Below are 21,039 nucleotides of genomic sequence, written 5' to 3' on the forward strand. Positions count from 1 at the left end.
CTCTTTTTCCAGCACAAGTAAAATGGAACTTCCTCAGCTACGAATGCCTCCAGTAGGGAAAGAACATAGTCGTAAAAAAATTTAGGTGAGAAGGAATATCTGGAGAGCAATGAATCCAATATCTTGCTTCAAGTGAGGTCAGGGTGCTCAGGGTCATTTTCAGCCTCTTTTCAGTCTTCCTTTTTTTTTTCTTCTTTTTTTAATGTTCCCGAAAATGAAGATTTCACAGCCTTCCTGAATATCCTGTTCCTTTACTTAATTGTTTTCATTGTGGAGAACATTTTCATATGTCCAACCAGATTTTCTCTTGCTCGGACTTGTGACTAATCTCTTGTTCTCATTTGTGCACTGTTTAATGATCTTGCTTAGTCTTTGTAACTCCACTTCAGGTAGTAGAAGACTGTAATTCAGCCCTCCTTCAGTTTTGTGTTTCTCTCAGGACCAAACCTGGTTCCTTTGGTCCCTGTCTGTGTCATGCACCAGATCCCTGAAATATTTATGAATGTTTAGTATAACCTGAAAGTTGTCAGTGTTCTCAGTAACACAAAGGCTAAAACAGGGCAAAGGGTGCTGAGTTCTTTTAATGTTTCAAAGCATTCCTGCCCCTATGGTTTTGATCTTCAGTATTTTCTTGATCTCTTTGGAAACAGGCTGCTGTTTTGCAGGCGTGGATCTGAAAAGAGCTTTATTTTGTTTTTGCTTTCCTTTCTACCCCCTACTTGTTGCTTATAGTGTAACTCAGGTAATAAATAATAAACCTGTTTGCTCACATGCCTTCTGTTGGCAGTATCTTGCACTGCTGTGTTTAATGAGTAATAAGTTATCCACAAAACTCGAAGCATAAGAGCTATTTTATGCATCAGCAGTGACTTTGCTTTAATGATCCGTTCTTGCGAAGATGCTTTGGTTTGTTTTTGCAATGAGATGCACAAAGTTTAACTTAGCAGAATATTAATACAAAGCTTTCCAAGAAGATGAGAGGCTCATGCTGTGGGGCAGTGGAATGCATGTTTGCTGAATCACATGTACTCAAATGGAAGGAAGAACGATTATGCCTTAACTGAAACCTAGCAGAGAAAGAAATCATCTTTGTGACAAGAAAAAAAATTGCTCAAAATATGTGTCTTGCCTGGAAAATTCTAAGCACATTGTTATTTATTATGATGAAATAGTGCCTGAGAATATCCAAGTTTATTTGCAGACTGTTGTGTTTTTCTAGGAAAAGCTATTGTATTTTTTCCAATCAAGCTCTAAAGCATGGCAGCCTCCTCTCTCTTCCCTTTATTTACCCCTTTCTAATGCTATTTTGTGGAAGGCTTTCAAAAAGGTATTTGGTGTATATAATGTGCAGTTACCAACATTTGGATGTAGATACCCCTTCGAGATTGTTCCAGTAGGTCAGATGGCTTAATTATTTACCCGTGTGTCTGTTTGACTATGACATCCAAACCAGCATTCTTGTGCTTGATCTGGTGTTCACTGCATGGTGACTGTCAAGATACACTGAATTCAATATGTAGAGCTATTTCAAGAGCAGAAGCCTCACTTTTTTGTGGATGACATTGACAACATCACATTTTTGCTCCTGCATACTCATGGAAAATGGTCCGTTTGCATACTGGAGCCCATGGAGCTTTGTCTTACGTCAGATTTGGATGCTGCTCTTTATGTACTATATTAGTGAATGGTAAGTGCTGCTGGAGGAACCAGACTGGTTATTTTCTTTGTGGCATTTCAGTTGTTTCATACCTTTCTAAGCTAAACTGACTTGATTGAAACACTTGCTGTCAAGTAGGCTGTACTCTATAAATAATGGATACCTGTTTTGTTTCTAGGCCTGGTACAGATCTAGCGCAGTGCTGACAGATTAGATCTAAATAATGTACTTAGGGTTGAATTTTGATTTTTTTTTTTTAAAACCTTTCTTCAGAGAAGGAAGAGAAGTTGGGACAGGAGTTTGGTTCATAGAGTAGTTAATTTTAGTTTAATGAATAGTGTTTAAGATAAGAAAGCATCATACTGAAATGGGACAAAGTTATCCTGTTGCGACTTCTTATTGTGATCCTCAGCTTAAATGTGTTAGTGATTCCTTCTGAGGTACTGATGTTAGTGGAGTTTGTTTTCTGTAGACTTGAATCTTAAGCTCTGGTTACCTGAATCTGCAGTTCCTTCTCAAGAAGTACAGCTCTGCAGTCCAGCAGTTATTTTGGGCAGTTTTCTGTGCAGTTCTGAATGGTTTCTGCAACTTTGCTTTATTTGTGAGGCTCTGGGCTTCCTGTTCTGAATCTTCTGAGTATAAGGGTGTATGAACAATATGATCTCATGTACATCCATGGCTAAACAATTTCTGCTAATCAAGTTAATTATCTTAAGCCATTACTGTAGTTTATTTGTTATATTGAAGTCTGATGAAGACTATTTTCTTTAGCCTTCTGGAACCCAAAGTCCCTTCTCTGGTAAAATAAAGAAAAAAAAGTCACAAGCTGTGTGTTTTGGAGGAAGGCTGTATGAACTCCTCATGTTTGCATTGTCTCCTTCCTCTGAAACTTGACTTGTGCTGCTTCTAAGTCCTCTGTATATTTCTAAGTACTGCCTGCTGTTCTTTGGAGAGAATAAAGCCTCCTGCTAAGTAGGCAGCTATCCTCCCTGTCACTGTAGTGGATTGCCTCTGATTTGGATTCGTGGCATTATTTAGTACCAACTCTATGTTCCCTCTGCTTATACATACGTGCATGCATTTTCTACATTCCTGAGGGAAACTGTACAGCCAGTTCCTGCTGCCAAAGCTATTGCAGTATCTTAGCAGAACATCTTTAGGTGATCGTAACAGAGATGTCATTGTAATGCCTCCCAGGTCCTTCTCTCAGAAGGATTTGGGGTAACGCTGAAGGATGCTCCTGTGGAGTATCACTAAGATCCCAGGTGGTACTCTGCTTTACCTACATGGAAGCTTTAAATACATTTTGAATTCTATGCACTCACTGGACAAATTCGTAGTATTCACTATGGAAATAACCACTGCTGAAAATAATCTGATTTTTCAGTTCCATCATTTTCTGCTCAAAAATTATTTAGGCTGTCCATAAAATGCAAGCAAAAGAACATGTGAGATTTTCAGTGCTTTTTGAGCTCTTAAGGGAAACAGGAGTGTCTGGCAAGGGCACATAAGGCATGTAGATTGTATGAAAAATGGGGTCACATTCTCCTGCTTTGGCTGCATCGGAGTTCCAGTGCAACAAAGGCTGGATATGAACCACTGCTGAGATAATTCATTTTCCTGTTTCCCACAAAGGAATAAACAGCAGCTGGGTCTGAAGTGCCTAAGATGATTCGAATGAGTTCCTCGTTACTTTGCTGTGTATCTTCAGTTTCATCAATGGAATGTGAAGTGAGAAGAGCCCTAAACTGTCAGTTTTATTCAGGAAGACTTTCTCATGTTTTTTGGTGATGCTTCTACCATCAGTCCTGTCTCTAGGTGAGGAAATATATCAGTACACCAAGATGGCATACTAGAAATGCCATTTAATAGAGAATTTCTGGGACAGCGAGGTAGCTGCTGCTTCAGGAAACATATGTTTGAATCTTTATCCTTTTATTTTATGGTTGTGTGAGATGAAAAAAGGTAAGAATATTTAGCAGCCATACTTCGGTCACTTCTGGAATAGCAAAAGTGTGGGTGGCTTCTTATTTACTCCAGGATTTCTCATGTTAATCTCTTATTGCCATCTGTAAAAGTGTGCTGGAGTATCACTTCTGGGAACTGGAACTTGAATGAATTGCACATGAAGCCCACAACAAAGAATGAAATTTAAATATTCTTAAATGCTGCTGTTAAACTGATGGTTCCAGGATGGGGTTTATATCTGAGAAGGTGTTTTGGTGGCTTATTTCTTTTTTCCATTTTTTTCCTTCTTTTTTTTTTTTTTTCATTTACCTTAAATAATTTGGGTATACCTAAATATGGCAGATAGTGTTTCTGCGGGTGTATTAGGGTCCCTTGGTTGCCGGTTCAGATGGAAGGAAGAATGAAGAGTGGCAGTAAAGGCATAGAATCATAGAATCATAGAATCACCAAGGTTGGAAAAGACCTAAAAGATCATCCAGTCCAACCGTTCACCTATTTCCAAGGCAGTGCAGGATGCCAGGAAACTATAAAACTTCCTGGCCTGATGGATTTGCTTGAATTCCTCTTTGTCAGCTCAGAAATTCCTGCACTTTGTGACATCTGCATTTCATGACAGCTGCTTTTATAATGGCTCTGTTCAGTGGTGCTGTATCCAAGTACCTTTCAGTGACAGAGTTGCTTATTGATGTCCATCCCATCTTTCTCCCTCTCTGGAGAGGGATGTGCAGCAAAGTTATGATTTTGAAAGGTAAAGTCTGTCTATCCGTGTTCCAAAACACCTCTTACACACTCGTGTTGCTACAGGAAGGCTGATACTTCAGTAGTGCACTTGCGGTGGGAGAAGAGGGAGGTGGTGAATTTCTTTGAAGGTAATTGGTTTCTTAGGACACTTATTCCACAATTACTCACCACGGGGTAATTCTGCCACTGACATGGAGCAGCTTTACCCTGGTTGCAGTGAATTGCTTTGCTTAGGATCCCAGCTGTCACATGCATTTTTGTTTCAGGCTTCAATTTATACATTTTTGTGTTATTACTTTTAAATGATGTTTGAACTCAACAAGTGTTGTCGCCTCTATTTTAAGGAAGTTCTAGAAAACTTTCTGCTTCATAAAGGTAGCAAACTTGAACGTTCTCTGTTTAAGTACATTTGGTATGTAATCTGTTTTTGCAGAATGTTTTCAGTGCTTTCTGTTTTGTGAATTCCTCTTTATCTTCTACAGAGAAGACTTAAGACAGAGCTTTCTTAGTTTTTAATTCACGGTTGTTGTTTTTTCCACCTTAACCTCTTAGGATGAATATTTAAACAACCTTTGGTCTCGAATCAAAATGTCCCTCTGTGCGTCTTCTCACAAGGACTTTTCTCAGTTGCTGCCACTTCAGGATGTTGGATGCAATAAGACAGAAATTAAAAACTCACCTGCTGGTATTGGCTCTCCAGTTCCCTACAGCTGTAATCAGTCTGCATTGACAACAGAACACAGTCCAATCTACATCCCTTCGTCTTATGTGGAAAACAGGCATGAATATTCTGCAGTGGCGTTCTGCAGTCCTGCTGTGATGAATTACAACATAGCCAGCAATTTTGGTGATTCTGAGAGTGCATCTGTGAGGCAAACATCGAGCCCAAACATGTTATGGTCTGCTCCTGGCCACCTCTCCCCTCTGACACTGCACTGTCAGTCATCACTTCTGTACGCAGAGCAGCCTAAGAGCCCGTGGTGCGAAGTGAGACCTCTTGAACAAGTGCTGCCCGTCACCAGGTGAGTGCCACTCACTTCTTCAGAACTTTCCTAACAGTTAATTACAGCTTCTTTAGTACCTTTATGTCTTTTTGTTATTACTTTTAAAAGCGTTGTATTTCTGTGTATCTGGAAAACAAAGAAAAAACCCCACCAAGCACCAATTTGCTCCGGTGACTTTGCCATTGCTTTTTTAATATAACTTAGAATTTATTTTGAAGTCCTTTCAGGTGAAAGTAGTAAAGGCTCTTATTACTTTTTTCTTCCTACAGTGTTGTTTGAATTCCTGTGGGTTTGTTTTTTTTCTGCATCAGATAGTTATAAAGACTTTTAGAAAAGCAAAAGGGAAGTTTACCTTTTTAAATTTGTTTTGAGAATTAACAGCCACACAGCAACACGCCTCGTGGTTAGAAAAAGTCTGACACTTCTTGTTGCTGTTCCGAACTGGCTTTTCATTAAGGCAGTGTGAGCAGCAGATTCACAGGCTGAATTTCTCAGAACTGAATTTGCAAAAACGTTGCTTCATGCTGCGCAGACCCCGATGTTACATGCCGTGAGAAGTGCGTGCATCATCAGCTGACAAAATAATTCCATTCATGTTCACAACAGCTTTTTATGCATAAAAGCAGAGGGTGTTGCAGGGGCAATTCCTGTTTTACTCACTGTGTGTTTGTTCATAGGGCTCCTTATTTAACTTCAGTCATTGACGATATGAAAAATAGCATGTCCTGGCTGTAGTTCAATTGTCAGTAATTCTGTTACTACCCACATCCCTTCTACAATGGATGGATTTTATATTGTTTGCCCAGCAGTAAGGTGTAAAATGTAAGCCTAATTCAGACTTGTGGACTGCAGGAATCTTCAGGATGGCCACTTGAATAGTCTGCCTTTGGAGTAGAAGAGTAAGAGGCAGTTCTGGAGTGCATATCTGCTTCAGGTGTTAGGTGTGTGAGTTGGGACAGGCTATTTTAAATAGCACCAGCATACAAAGGGATTCCTTGAGCAGGTGAGTGAGGTTATCATCCAAACTCTTCCCACTTTGGTTAACGTTTCAAAACAGGTCTGAGAAAGTGGGAAAACAGATCCAGGTTAGTGTTCTGGACTGTCCAGATAGTGGACCAAGCCAAGTGGAAGAACCCAATGGCAAGAGCAGACCTTCTGACGCTCTGCATTGTGGCTTCCTATTTAAAAGTAAACCTGTACCTCTGGTGTTCAAGTCTTCTGCTGTTTGTTTGGGTTCCTATGAACTGTTGTGCCTGTATTTATGACTGTATTAAAGCAGAGAAATCAATGTAATTGGATATCAGAATTTGTGGATGATTTTTCTCTCTCAGGAGCAAGCAATCATTTGGTAGCTGGACCTTTCCAATGGTTCATTTGTCCTAGTATGATGCATTGTAACCCCTCCTTTGTCTTTAGAAATTGTAAAAAATGATGTATAATTCAACATGCAAACACATAAAGGAGGAATTGGAATTCCCTGTTGTGGCTACATGGCCTGAGATAAAATGTACTTTTCCTCATCTTTTGGCGAGATCTTCAATGTTGTGAACATCTTATTTATTGCCATGGGAACAATGACTGTGACACTACATCTTTGTAGATTATACCTTGAAGGAAGAATTCTTGGGATTGAAACAGGAATAGCTCTGGGGGAAGGGAGAGACTAACATTGCAAGGTATAAATAATTTTAAACATTGTAGTTGAAGAAAAGAGAGTTGGTTGAATGATGAGTAAGAAAAAACATCAGTATAAACAGGAGGGGGAATAACTGTTTACAAGGATGGATAATGATAGGACAAGGGGGAATGGTTTTAAACTGAAACAGGGGAGGTTTAGGTGAGATATTAGGAGGAAGTTTTTCACACAGAGGGTGGTGAGGCACTGGCACAGGTTGCCCAAGGAGGCTGTGGATGCCCCATCCCTGGAGGCATTCAAGGCCAGGCTGGATGTGGCTCTGGGCAGCCTGGTCTGCTGGTTGGTGACCCTGCATATAACAGGGGGTCGAAACTAGATGATCACTGTGGTCCTTTTCAACCCAGGCCATCCTATGATCAGTGCATAATTAGGGCTATTATACAGTTCATTTTAATCTTTAGGAATAAAGAGAGTCTCAGTATGAGGGGGCTTTATTTTCCCTGGGTGTAAACTTCAGTTAATATTTGCTGTACTAATGAGGGCTGCTTTGCTGTGACTGATCTTGTGTAATTTGGAACTTGTAGATCAGCTTAAAATAAGAAACCTGAATTCTACACATTTCCCATCCTTGCAAATAAGTTCTTTATATGAAGAAATTTATTTAACCTGCACTGCGTAACGTTTTGATTTAGCAGTGTTAATCTGTAGCAGTAGCTCAACAAAAATTTTTTTTTGCAGTATTCCAAGGAAAAATAAACAGCTTTTTCTAGAGCCTTTGTAGAGCTGATATATATATATATGTATATATATATGTATATGTATATATGTTGTTTTATTTTTTGCATAAAATGGTAATAATTTGGTGATGCAAGCTCCAGACCTTGCTATGTGTATCTGTATTATATGTCCTGCAGGTAGTGAAAATAACAAAAACAGCCTCATTGTTGGTCCAGTGTTTCCATACAATCCATCTATAGTAAAATGACATGAAGAGAAAAGAAATGTGAGAATGTAATTATATAACATTTAAGAATAATCTGGCATGGCATCTGAAATTGATTTCTGCCTTCATCTCCTAAATTGTTTTTAATTAAAGAAACAAAAGGTTTATTTTTAAAATGGATAGATATGTCCTTTTCACAAGTACTGGAAAACATTAAGAAGGTTGCCAGAGATGTTTCTGGAATTTAATTTCCTCCTTTTAACATCTTCTGTTCCATTGTTTTCCTTCTGCTTCTGATCGTACATCAATGGTTTGTGCAGGCCAGCAATGCTTGCTTGAGTTATATACAAATAAGTCAGTTTCTTGCCCACTGTGCCCCAATACTGTATTCATACATTGTCCAAGCTCTGCTCTGAAGCCGTAATTATTTCTGTTATCCTCCTATGCTGTTTCTTTTAATTATTTTAAATCATGCCCATCTGTAGGGCACTTGGAAATATCTTGAGGTTCCTTTGAGGTGATGGGCTGGCATTTCAATTTTATGATGCAGTTACAAGTTTAGAGCATAAATGTCCCTTAATACCTGTGGCATCATTTTTGGTATGTTAATCAGTGTTGGGGACCTGTGCTTTGGAGATAGAAATATTCACAGTTATGTGGTATCAGTGCTTCCAGAAGTTGTGGTGGAGATTGTCCCTAGAAGCTGAGGAAAGTAAAAGTTGAAAATGACTCTTCAGCTGACTTTTGCACAGCATTTTGCTCATGGTCAGGGGAGAAAGGAAGAGATTCAAATAATGACTGCCTTTTGCTCCAATTGCTAACACTCTTCTTAGACTTATGGTGCACTAACCAGAGCAAGAGCTTGAGCACAGGAAGTGATGAACCCTCAGCCTTTGTCACTGTACGGTTTACATTCGTGTAAGATTGAATCATCTTCTGGGAATGAAGGAGCCAGTGGCTTGTGGGAGGGAATCCTATTAAGAAGTGATAAAATCTGGACTGTTAATTTTTTGCTTCATCATTTTTTTGCTTTTTTGTTTTCTTAGTTTTATTTTTGTTCTCTCTTTAAAGCACAATAGTTTAGGTTTAAAAAACAAACAAACAAACACCAACAAACAAAGAACAAAAAAATCATGGTTCATAATGACTGCCAGGAGCAAATCTTGCTAACTGACAGGCCAGATCTTTGCCACTGTTATTCATTTTTAATAAAAAGTTGAATCCCGGCTCAGGTTTTCCAAGTGTGACATCTGCATCAAACACTTCCAACTTGGGATATTCTATGAAATCTACAACAAGTTAAGAGAGATGATAGATATTGAATAGCCTGAATAGTCTTGCTGATTCCTTCTCCTTCAGGTTAATCATCTTGTCACCATTGATCATAGAACCATAGAATGGCTTGGGTTGGAAGGGACTTCAAAAAGTCATTTAGTTCCACCTCCCTGTCATAGGCAACCACTACATCAGGCACCAGGCCAAGTTGCCCAGGGCCCCATCCTGCCTGGCCTGAACATCTACAGGGGTGGGGCAAATGAGGATCATTAGAAAATCATGGAGTTGTGACATTAAAAAAAAAAAATAAAATCTTAATTCTCTTTATGGAAAAATACTGTATTTCTCTCTCTGACCCTGAAGACTTTCAATTAGATATTGAATAAGGCCTTGGGCAACCTGATCGAGCTGTCGTGTTCCTGTTCACTCGACTAGATGGCCTTCAGACTTCCCTTCCAACTCAAATGATCCTATGATTCTATATGGATCAAAAATAGAGAGGACCTCCTGCAGATATAAAGCAATAAACCTCCATCCAAGCAGCTCCTCAATTGCAGCCGGGGTACATACCCCTTTTTCCTGCATGGTTTGGTGCAGGAGCACTGTGGCCACACAGCCACCTACCAGTTTTTCTGGAGGACCTGGCAGATCACTTTTCTGTTGAGTGTGCTTGAGTACATCAGTCCTGTGTACATTGGGAAGTGACCTCTAACCGTGCATGAGGCTGTTTGTCTGGGTAAGCTGCCTGATTGCTGTGTCCTTGGGGAAATGTGCATATATGTCATAAGTTAAAACTCTCTATTTCCTAGCTCTCTTGTCCATAAAGACACCAGTAACAAAATAATTGCTTTCGAACCTCCCGCTGTGCTGCCACAGCTATTGCTGATGAGCAGATTTGATGCCCGATGAGCCTGTGGGAGGGATGCATTCCAGATTGTTGCTCTTCCTGCAAGCTGTTCACTGCAGTAGGCAGAAGTCACGTAGTTTGCATGTGTGCAGAGTGGCTGCAGCTAAACTTTTAAGCAGATAAAGAAGCACTTGTGATGACTGGCAGGTAAAAAGCAGCACTCTTTTGTGTGATGTTGCAGTTTGTACTGTTTCTTTATTGTCATCTGGAGCAGCTTTGTGTCTTAACGAGGGCAATAAACATAGTTTGCTAAGGATTATCAGTCAGTCACTGAGATGCTCTCTAACTGATCTGGATTCTCTTCTGATTCTAACAACTGGATCTTGATTCTTAAGTAGAGCAACCTCTGATACTGATGTGAAAGCCAAACTGCTTTTCTCCCAAACACAGGGAACTAGAAAAGAGTAGCGATGTATTTTCCTTCTTGCTTTAGCAACTTGTTAGGGATGTGTGCATGATACAGTACCTTTATTCTAAAGGAGCTTTTCCCCACATTGATCATCCCAGTGTAGCAGAGGGGGAAATTTGTCAGTGATTCAGAAATCCTTTAGCTTATGTGTGTCATCGACCAGACTCATTGAATATCTAAACACCTTTATTCCCTGTAACAGCTGGATAAATGAACTTTTAAAAAAATCTTGCTGTAACTTCATTCCATGATAAGTACTGTAACTTTTCTCTTTTGGAATTTGCTCAGAGAGGCACTTTTTTTCTTTTTTTTCCCCCAAATCATTTATTAGAAAACTGGAGAACATTGTCCTCAAATTCTTGTGACCTGGGAGTTTTTTCATTGGCATGTAGGTGTTTTTGTCCTTACCTCCCGTCACGAACCCAGCACAAAGTCTACTTTTAATGTGTTGATTAAAGTCTCTATTACAGCAATTTCAACGTATTTCCACCATTCTGTTTAAATTTGCTCTTGTTGGTGAGCAGATTTCTACTCTGGAGGTGTACCCTTGCTCTTCACAAGTCTCACAAACTGTGCAACCTGCTGTCTCATTCCAGCTGATGTTTCTTCTCTTTAATACTGCTGGAAGGGAGCATGAGGGGAACTCTGCATGAGAAGCCTCTGTGTTTAAATATATACCTTTAAGTTCACTGCACAGCTTTCCTTTTGTCAAGCTGATAATGAGAGTATGCATGTGACAATATTTTTTCTCTAGCTCAAGTACTGTACTGACATGAAGGTAACATATGCTAAAACTACCAAGAAAATGGTGTCCAGAGAAGTATACAATGGATGTCCTTCCTATGCCTAAAACTTGCTTTACTGATGATCCGAGTTCCTTTTCTCTTTCTGTTTGTTTACTGGATCTTAGTGTCAAAAGTTGGTTGTCCTTCCATGTTTTTATTCTGTTCTAATGTTAATTGAATTCCGAAGAATAATTCCAATAAGTTGGAACAACTTGGTGCACTTCAGAAATGCATCTTATTAATTTATGCAGAGCAATACGTATTTTTCTGATATATGAAAGCATTTAATTGATGATGTTTCTCCATTATCCTTGTATTCTTACCTCCTTTTATTCCTCATTTCCACTGTTATGGGAATCAGCACTAGTGGTCACCTTGAACAGACATCTAACGTTTTGAGCTGCTCATTTACATTGCATGTGAAAAATAATAAAATCCTTTGCTAGATTTACATAGCTATAATGGGATTGGATTCATTTTTTCCTTTTATAACATCTTTCTTCTCTATCAGAGAGACATTAAAAAGAAGAACTAATGGTGATGACTGTACAAGCCCAATTGCAAGTAATCCTGGCTCAAAAAGAGACGCCCACTTCTGCGCAGTCTGCAGTGACTATGCTTCAGGATATCACTATGGAGTCTGGTCATGTGAAGGCTGTAAAGCATTCTTTAAAAGAAGTATTCAAGGTAGGAAAATCAGCTTTTGATGATTTAACTTAAGTAAGTTTTTCATGTGATCAGAGACTGCAGCACTTGCTCTGGTAGTGTGTTGATCTAAAATTCTGGTGTGCAGTGCTGCATGTGTAAGTAGAACAATTTATGATTTGATTGCTTTGTCTTTTGGTTCTTCTGTCATAGACATCTGGAAACATTACAAAGCAAGCAATTCATTTCTTTAGCACGTAGGGGGACTCATGGGAGAGTCCTGCAGCAATAGCCTCAATGGCATGGCACTGCACACCTATGAATCTGATTTCATTTTGTGTTGCAAAGTAGATGCAGTAATTGTGAATTTGTTATAGCAGTTGCAGAGGAGGTACTTCTCACAAGCAATGTTTTTGGACGAGTTATTCCTAACAAGAGTATATTGTTTGGAACTGTTGAGTCATAGCATATAATATCTACATCCATGGTTGCTATCACAGGCTACAGGCAGTGACTTATGCACTGTATTCCAGCTTAGTATCACATCTGCTTCTTATCCTTGGCTCTGGTCATCATGTCCGGAGGCCTCGTGGAACTTAATGCAATTGACATTGAATGCTAACTACAGATACCAACACAGAAACTTCTATTGTTCTTTGTTCTGTAATGTTCTCTTTGCTGCATGAGGCCTTCAGCAGTCTTGAGGTATTTTCTTTTGGCTCAATGTGGCAGAGTTGGTGTCACCATTAGAATCAAACTTAAAGCTAGTTTGCCCTTCCGATTTATTGTGCAAATTCGGTGCAGGTGAATAACAATTTCTACAAATTGGTGAAAGTTCTTTTGACTTTTTAAAATAATTGAAGATAACTTTGTCTCCAGTTATCACAAATGGAGACTGAATTTAGTCTCAAAGTGTTTTCTGTCAGGAAAATTATTTGCCTGCTCTGTGCTGATCACACGTGCTGTGGTCATGAACAAGCTGCCTACTGTGTTCTTTTGTACACCTTAATGTACCCTGTCAGGTAATATTTGTTTGTGATTCAAATAAGTGAAAGTTCTTGGCATAAAACGCTATTGAGTGTTCAGTTGCAACCACTGTTATGAAGGATGCTGCTTATAAAAATCAAAAACTTATGGGCCACCTGGAGCCAAGCATTTAGCTTTTGGCCTATGGGAGGCCCAGAATTGAAATTAAACGTTATGACTGGGCAATGTGTGTGGCCTCCTGCTTGTCTACGTTGGTCGTATATCAGTTCCATATCTGTGAACATCTGCCTGCAAAATAAACGATCTCAAGGACATGGGAGTTTTAAATCACTTTATGCTCCTTTGGGCTTAGCTTATAGAGCAGCAGAGAGCTGCTTCTTCCTTTCCCCCTGTGTTGTGTGAAGAGTGATAAACAGTAATTTGTTTTTCAGTTGTATCCCAGAAGGAAATGGGACAAACTGTAACCTGATCTCTTCTTTCTAAAACTCTGTTGGTTCAAAAATTCAAGGTTAAAATTATTTTAATTTTGCAAGGAAATGGTCACAATGGTTCAGTTAAATAATTACTCTTGGGGACATGAGCTCTTGGACTTGCTCATGAATCAAGGCAGAAGACAAAACCAAACAAACAGCCACCCTACTTGTAGTCTGCTTTATCTTTGTCTGATCCATTCTTACTGTTTAAAAAAAATAACTTAGAGAAACAACCTGAGAGAAAGGAAATTAAGAAATGTAAATTATTAAATATTTTTGTATTCTTTGGTGATGACTGTAAGAGAGATCTACAGTTTTTGGCAACAGGTAGTTTGGTTGCATTTAGATCAACTTGATAGTCAGGTCTAGCTGATAGGAATAAACTTTTGAACCAGTTTGTTGGTTAATTAGATACAATAGCGTAAAGAGATTCTGAGGAGAAGTGGGGTGAGACCTGAAGTAGATAAGACAGCTAGTGCAAATCAAATAAAAACTTGTTGATAATATATGAAAGTTATACCTTGTGCTTCTGATTTTCTTTGTTTTGTACACTATGCATTAATTCATGCCAGTCTTCTTTCTCAGGCTTTTAATTTCAAAATAACAACCATAACAATAACTTCAATCAGGGTCAGTTCTCCAAAGGCTTCTTCGTTCCTGGGAGTCACCAAGCCAGAGATTTCAGTAAATAGTGGTGTAGTTTACTTAAATCTTTGCAGACTGAGGTTGTGTGCACTGCTGTTTCCAAATGTGCTGAGGAAAAATTCTGCTCTCTGCCACCTGTAGAAACCAAATATAGAGTAAGATGTTTTAGACTGGGAGCAAATTTCCACAAGAGTGTATGTCTCGTTTTCAACAATGTGTTGGTATTATAAGATGCTTGGTTGTCTAACAGTCAACAGTAAAAGCTGACCTTTCTAGTTGCATTTTAAAGCCATAGATCGATGTTTTCAGTACAGGACAAATATGTGATTTTGCATTGTTTAAATTAATGGAGCTTAGATAAGAAATAGATGAGATGCTTAAAATCCCTGCTTTGGGAAATAGCCAAGAGAGATTGGTGGGATGTTAAATTTTTCTCCTTTACTGTGCTGCAGGACATAATGATTACATCTGCCCAGCTACCAATCAATGCACGATAGACAAAAACAGGCGCAAAAGCTGCCAGGCGTGCCGGCTACGGAAATGCTATGAAGTGGGAATGATGAAATGTGGTGAGTTCTCTGTGCCAGTGTTGCTTACTTGGAATTTGTTACCTTCAGTCAGTTCTGTACAGCTTCCCCCCTAACTGATCCCCAGAATTCTAAAAAGCCACGACAAGGCAAGGTTTAAGCAAGTTTTGTACGTAGGAATGCACCAATTCTTAAAGCAGGAAGAGAGTGAATTTTTCTGAATTTAACCTGTGGGAAGGAGCAGGGAGTAAATTAAATGCAGGAAAACCATTGTTCCTCTGCTGAGCTCTGTAAATGAAGCTTATTTGCATGCTGTATTCTGCAGAATGGGAAGCAAGAATGCTTCTGCCTGAGCCTCAAGTGAAACTGAAATCCTTTCTAATGTGGGGATAAATGAGCCTGTACTATGCCCTGTGGCTGAATGCAATGCAACAGCAGCAATGCTGTATCTGAGCAGTAGTAAATTAGCCTGGTATCCTGCTTCCAGTGATGACAAAGAATGAAGTGGGAGAAATAGGAGCGAGACTAATATCTATATGAAGCTACTGCAGAAAACTCTGAGCTTCCAAAACCTGTCAGTTTGGGAGTTAGTGATCTAGAAGTTTTTTTATTAGGTCTCAGTGGGTTAATCAAATGATGACTTGAGAAGTGTCCCCATTTTTAATGCTGTAAAGTCTTGGCGTCTAGTACACCCCATAGCAAGAAATTCTTCAGCTTGACTGCATGTCTTGTAAAGAACAAGTCATCAATTTTCCAGGCTCTTTCTGTGGGCTTTATCTGCTTAAAGAGAGTTAGGGGGTACTTCTCTTTTTTTTTTGTTTTGTTGCTTCTCATGGGCTTCTTTCATATGATAGCTTTCTGTTCTTTCATCAAAAGAAGCAGTGAACTATCCCTGTTTATCATTGCACTATCCAGCCTTTTGTTTTACTCCCCTCTACTTACTTCTGTTTCTTCACTATTAGAGTTTTAAAGGTTACTTTTAAGAAGAAAATCCCTTAAAAGTTGTTTCAATATCTAAAGTACTTTCATAGTCGAGGTTTATTGTTCTTATAGTTTTCCCAGTGTTCATGATAGAAGTAGGCTGGAAAAACATTACTTACGAGCACTAGCATGGAAGGGAGAAGGTCATTGCACCTGGTCCTTGGTGATCAGCAGGCATGCATGTCATTTCATCTCATTTAATGCAGATACCTATTTCTATTTCAAAGCTTGCCTCTGTTTTTACCCTCCCACCGCTTTGATCTGAAGGCTCTTTGCAGAATATGATTCCTTTCATTAAGAACATTCTTCTGAATTCCATCCAGCATTTACTGCCGAATATTTAATGCCCGTTCATTCTTGTGGCAGCACTGTCTTGTGGCTTAGAGGCTCTTTTCTTTATTGTGAACGCTCTGGTTGTGTTTATGGACTACAGTCATATCCCCTCACAGCTTTTGTTTTATTAGACTATATAAACCAAGCAATCTCCTTGTAAAACAGTCTACTGAAAGATTTGGGAAATTAGGGTAGCTTGTCCCATAATAATCTGCAGGATGGAGTAATGCATTTTGCACTTTGATGACAAGAATTGTAGAAGGTATTCCTGTGAGCTCTCTTCACTGTAGTAGCATTAAAACGTGGCTTTGTCTGCAGGAGGTATTCTCTGCATGCAGCCCAGGATGCTGTTCGCCTTTTCCATGGCTGTATCACACTCACACTTTGTAATCTTTCAGTGAGCTGTTATGATTGTAGCCTCCTTGTTCAATTCTAGCTGATAACTCCCACCTTAGAGCCACCATTTCAACTGTTCCTTGTGTTGTGTTTGTACTCCTGAGGTACATATAATGTCTATTACTCAAGGCAGCTAGTTCTTTCGTATTTTCTTCTGCGCTGATGTACCTCACCTTTATTGGTGTTTTTTGTTCATGTGGTCTTAGCTACTTGTGCTGACTGGTATCCAGAAAGGAAAACCTTGGTGCGAAAAGGGTACTTTTTGAAACTTTGCTTTCTGAATAGCCCTGCTGTCTCCTATTCAACTGTATGACTGAGAATTTTACTGTGTCTCTCTGAGAGTGTTTGCTATCAAGCTTCAGCTTTGGAGGGCTTCTGAAAAAGTTGATTCTACTGTGGCATAAGGTGAAACTCCACAATACGTCCTTCAAATGAATCCTTTTATCCTAATTGTCCAGGAAGTCCTGACTTGTGATTAGACCTCGCAGACACTAAGGTGTTACAAGTAACATAATGGATGTTTGTGCAACATTAATGACACTTCAAAACTCATTTGTGTACAGATAAATTAGACATATCTATTATATCTGATATGTTAAATATAATATGTAATGGGAGTCATATTTTTAAAATAATTGGTTTTTTAAATTAGTTTCAGTAGCATTGAAACTTGAGAATTTTTAGAATTTAATTTGAGAACCTTAAGAGGTTAATTAAAAAAGAAAAAAAAATCTAAAAATTGCATGCCCAATAATTGAAGCTGAATTGTCTGAGTTCCCTGATGAGTTAAGAGACACCTATGTGTAAAGCTGATGCACAGGGACATGGTCCCATTATTTGACAGATGTTTAAACCAGACAGATTTAAAAAGTGTATTTCTTGCATGAAATACAAATGACATTTCCTGCAGATCAGAGTGATTATCTTTCTTTTTTTATTCTTCTTAAAGCAATGCTTTATTACCACTTTTATGCCATAGAAAGCCATAAAAGTGTATGCTTTCTTTTTAATGAAGACTTTTCCCCAGTCTCTGTGCTTTTCCCAGGTCACTTAGTGAATGCATTGGTTCACTTCTGCTAAAACATTGGGTAGGGTGGAATGGTTTGTCAGTGCATATTTGCTTGGGGAGACTTGTTATCCAGCAGAAGTGGCAGAAGAGCCTCAATTACCTCCTTGCTGGTTCATGAAAGCTCATCATAAACTCTACACTGTTTGCATCAAACATTTCAATCCTAATTTTGTGTAGTATAAATAGCCACCTTGAGGAAAATGTGTTTGTGTGCATATTATATATGTTCCTGTGCGTAAATGTACTTGGATAGTATATGTCATTTCCAATACAGTAGGAGAAAGTAGGAAAGTTTTCCTTTGGAATTTCCTGGCTTGAAGACTCTTGAATGTCATTGCATTTGTAAATGTAGAGAAGTCAACCTGACAATCCACAGGCATTTCAGTGGAGCCTGGCTTGGAGGTACTAAGGTGATAATGGATTTTCTAACAGAATATTTATCATATTGCTGGATGCACAGAGTCTTAGACACTGTGTCTGTAAATTTCTCTGTAGGAAGCCTGTGTTGCCTACTGTTCTAATCAAGTCAACTACCGCTAAATTTTGGCATTAGGAGTGATAGTAGAAAACTAATTGCAAAGAAAGCACTGTCATCAGGAACAAGGAAAACAATTATTACAAATATATTAAAAGTAGATTCTGCCCTGAAGACTTGAATAAAATAGATCATGATAAAAGAGATCTGCTCTTAGAACTTTCTGATGTTTACCTAGGGATCCTGAAATGGTCTGAGCTGTTTGTCCAAGGTAAAGAAAGAAGCGGGGAGTTGCTTTATCATTTCCTTATAGCTACCTTCTGTGCAAATATGCTTGTGCTTCTTCTTTTTTTGCTTCCCGAGGCTAAAATAAACATTCTTTGGTAAGAAGTCTTCAGTATCCTGTTGTTCCTGTTAGAATAGACTTAATTCTTCCAAAGACAGAGCTCTGTTTTGCCCCTGCCTGACGAAATGAGAACACTGATGATTCATATTAAAAGGTAATGGCTAGATACTGCCTCTGAGGACTGGTACTACTCCTTCAGTTTGCAGAAAGAAGATTTCTGTGTGATATGAATTTTGAAGTTCAGAACTTAGCTCTCTTTTTCTCCTCTATTTGCCTGCTGCTTGAAGATTCTGGATAGCTCTACATAGCACAGATATTGTGAACTATTTTTCGCATAGAAAGTACACAGAGAAAAATGTTTCATGGCATTCTCTGGACATGAAATGTACTAATTGTAGTTCAGCTGTTTTGGAAATTACAGTAATTTTATCCCTTGTTCTCGTATGTTCTTGGTTGATTGCAGCATCTTTGTCAGGCCTGCTCTATGAACACAGACATACTCACCAGAACGTTTGCATTTGCTTTCAAAGGTTACTTGAGTGGTAATGATTTACTAATAAAAACTTGCTCTCAAACATTACTGAACTGACTAGTTACATAAGCAGTTGTCAAGGACCAAAATCGACGTTAAGAGCAACGTGCAGTCATATACTGCCAGTAATTCCTGTTTGCAGTTTGCCCATAGGTGAGTGAAAAAATTCTAAGGATTTAACATAGAATATCCCAAGTCAGAGGGGATCTATAAGGATCATGAAGTTCAACCTCTGACTGCACACAGGACCACTCAAAATTCAAACCCTACGTCTGAGAGCATTGTACAAACTCTCCTTGAGCTCCTGCAGCTTGGGGCCTCCCTCTGCCCTAGAGAGCCAATGCTGTGACCACTGCTCTCTGGTGAAGAACCTTTTTCCATTATCCAGCCTGACCCTCCACTACCTATGAGGAGCTGTAGGCCACCGTGAGATCTCCCCTTGGCTACCTCTGCTCTGAGCTGAGCAAAACCAGTGACTTCTTTCAGTGTGTTTTATTTTTTACATTCTTGCAATCATTCACCCATGTGGCTTATAGTGCTGTAACTCGAGGTCTTGCCCTTAGTCTAGTGTTCTCAGCTGAATACAGCTATTTTCTTGTGCAAATAATTGCTCTAAATAAGAGGAGTGCAGTAGGAAGAATGAGAGATTTGATCATCTTATGCACTTTTCCAATTTCTTGAATTACCTTTGTTTGAATGAATATTGGCTATTAAGTGTATTTAGGGAATTTGTGGCAATTTCAGTAATAGTCTCTAATCTTGGAAACTGTAAGTGTTTTAATGCTGTGCCTTTACACGGGTTGATTCATATCTCTATATACTGAAGCTAAACATTAAGGTTGTCTATAATTATTTCTTACCTACAGATTTATCAGCACACATGCCTTTTGGATGCTAATGAATGTACAGGCAAAACTTTTCAGTCCTGTCTAAGCCTCACATTTAAATAGGAAGCGCAGAAATTCCTTTAGATTGCTTAAATGTTGGATTAATAGGAAAATCTGCTGCTACTTAATGTGTCCTTTGACTGGCAAGCTTAAATGTTGCTTTCTTAGCTGTGTAATCTTACAGCTCTCTTTTTTTTCCCACATATCAGCTGAGTAAATTTAAATGTGGACATAAATAATTTTTCCTTTAGTTATGGATGAGTTGTGTTTTATGCACACTACTCAGCAAATCAGACTTGGTCTGCTTTGAAAATATGCGGCCATTAAAATTACACACCAAAAATTAAGTATTCTGTTCCCCTCTCATTTTGTCTTCTACTTCACACATCCCATTTATTTATCTATTTTCTTAATTTCCCTTTTCAAAAGATCTGAGGACAGCTGATCAGAGCATATTGAGTCCCATAGCACTGGGTTCACTTCAGTACCAGGAACTGAACTAGATCGATCAGTAGGTTGCAAGTTCTTGCCTGAGCTCATGTTGCTTGTGGCAGGTGTCCAATTTGCTGGAATTTCTTGCTCATTGTATCACCAGACGTCTCCTTATCTCACTGACTCCCCCTTCAGCCAGTAGCTTTTCTGGTCCCTTCAGCCAACTGCACTACTCTTCCATACTCTTCCATACATTTAATTCAAAGGCTGCTCTTCTTCATGCATTTTCTATTTGGAGGATTCACATTTCCAGCAAGTATTGAAGGATGCATGTCATGGAGCAGCTGTTATTTTCTAATAGCCCAAGAAAATGCATTCTCCACAGTGTGTCTCCCTATGGCTTTTAGTCTGCTCTGTTTTTCTTGTTCTGTCCTTCAAGGTGCCCATTTTCAAAACACTTCAGCAAGGCACTGCTTCCTGCTTTTGTTCAGCTCTCTCCTGGTGATTAAGCTCTCTACCATGCACATTTGTATGGAAGTCAGAGCCACGGATTTCTCTAAACAGAGCACTCCAATACTTTAGTGCTTCTCTGTTCTGCCTCCAGTTGTACTTTTGTTTCAGTTTTCAACACTGCTGACCTTTCCTCTTTGTCCTTTCTGAAGGAAAATATTCACATACTTTCTGTGCATGGTGTGACTTCAGAACAGTCTGCAGGCCTGTGCTATTGGATTGTTTTTCTGCAGCTGATGAAGTGCATTCAGACTTTCCTCTTGACTTTTGTGTCAGCCCAAAAATGAGGCCTAGCAAAGCTCACTTCATCTTCCATGCACGTGTGTAGAAATTAGTCTCTACCTTGCTGTCCTTTGACTTTCTCGGGAAAAAAAGATTTTTGTCCAGAAAGATGAAGAAACTGATTGTGACTTCTGTGGTTTTACAGGCAAAACTTCTTTTTTTTCGAGTGTCATAATCAAGGTTGATTTTGTAAA

At 39.0% G+C, this 21,039-nt stretch overlaps 2 protein-coding genes across 7 annotated transcripts in view; both read left to right on the plus strand.

The window, feature by feature from the left end:
• The window catches only part of WDR89 (WD repeat domain 89), a 320,794-nt gene that overhangs the window by 42,343 nt on the left and 257,412 nt on the right, over positions 1 to 21,039 (plus strand). The window lies entirely within an intron of this gene.
• ESR2 (estrogen receptor 2) overlaps positions 1 to 21,039 on the plus strand; it is a 44,495-nt gene that overhangs the window by 5,564 nt on the left and 17,892 nt on the right. For 2 of the 5 annotated variants that reach the window (XM_048948686.1, XM_048948682.1), the window contains exons 2-4: positions 4,919 to 5,388; positions 11,837 to 12,012; positions 14,528 to 14,644. In XM_048948686.1, coding sequence (XP_048804643.1) covers positions 4,955 to 5,388; positions 11,837 to 12,012; positions 14,528 to 14,644 — 727 coding nt within the window. In that variant the 5' untranslated portion in view covers positions 4,919 to 4,954. Of the gene's footprint in view, positions 1 to 1,453; positions 1,688 to 3,292; positions 3,476 to 4,918; positions 5,389 to 11,836; positions 12,013 to 14,527; positions 14,645 to 21,039 lie in introns of those variants that run through there. The other 3 variants (XM_048948684.1, XM_048948685.1, XM_048948683.1) reach the window with 3 other exon arrangements.

The sequence above is a fragment of the Lagopus muta genome, chromosome 6, assembly GCF_023343835.1.
Source record: "Lagopus muta isolate bLagMut1 chromosome 6, bLagMut1 primary, whole genome shotgun sequence".
Lineage (NCBI taxonomy): Eukaryota > Metazoa > Chordata > Aves > Galliformes > Phasianidae > Lagopus > Lagopus muta.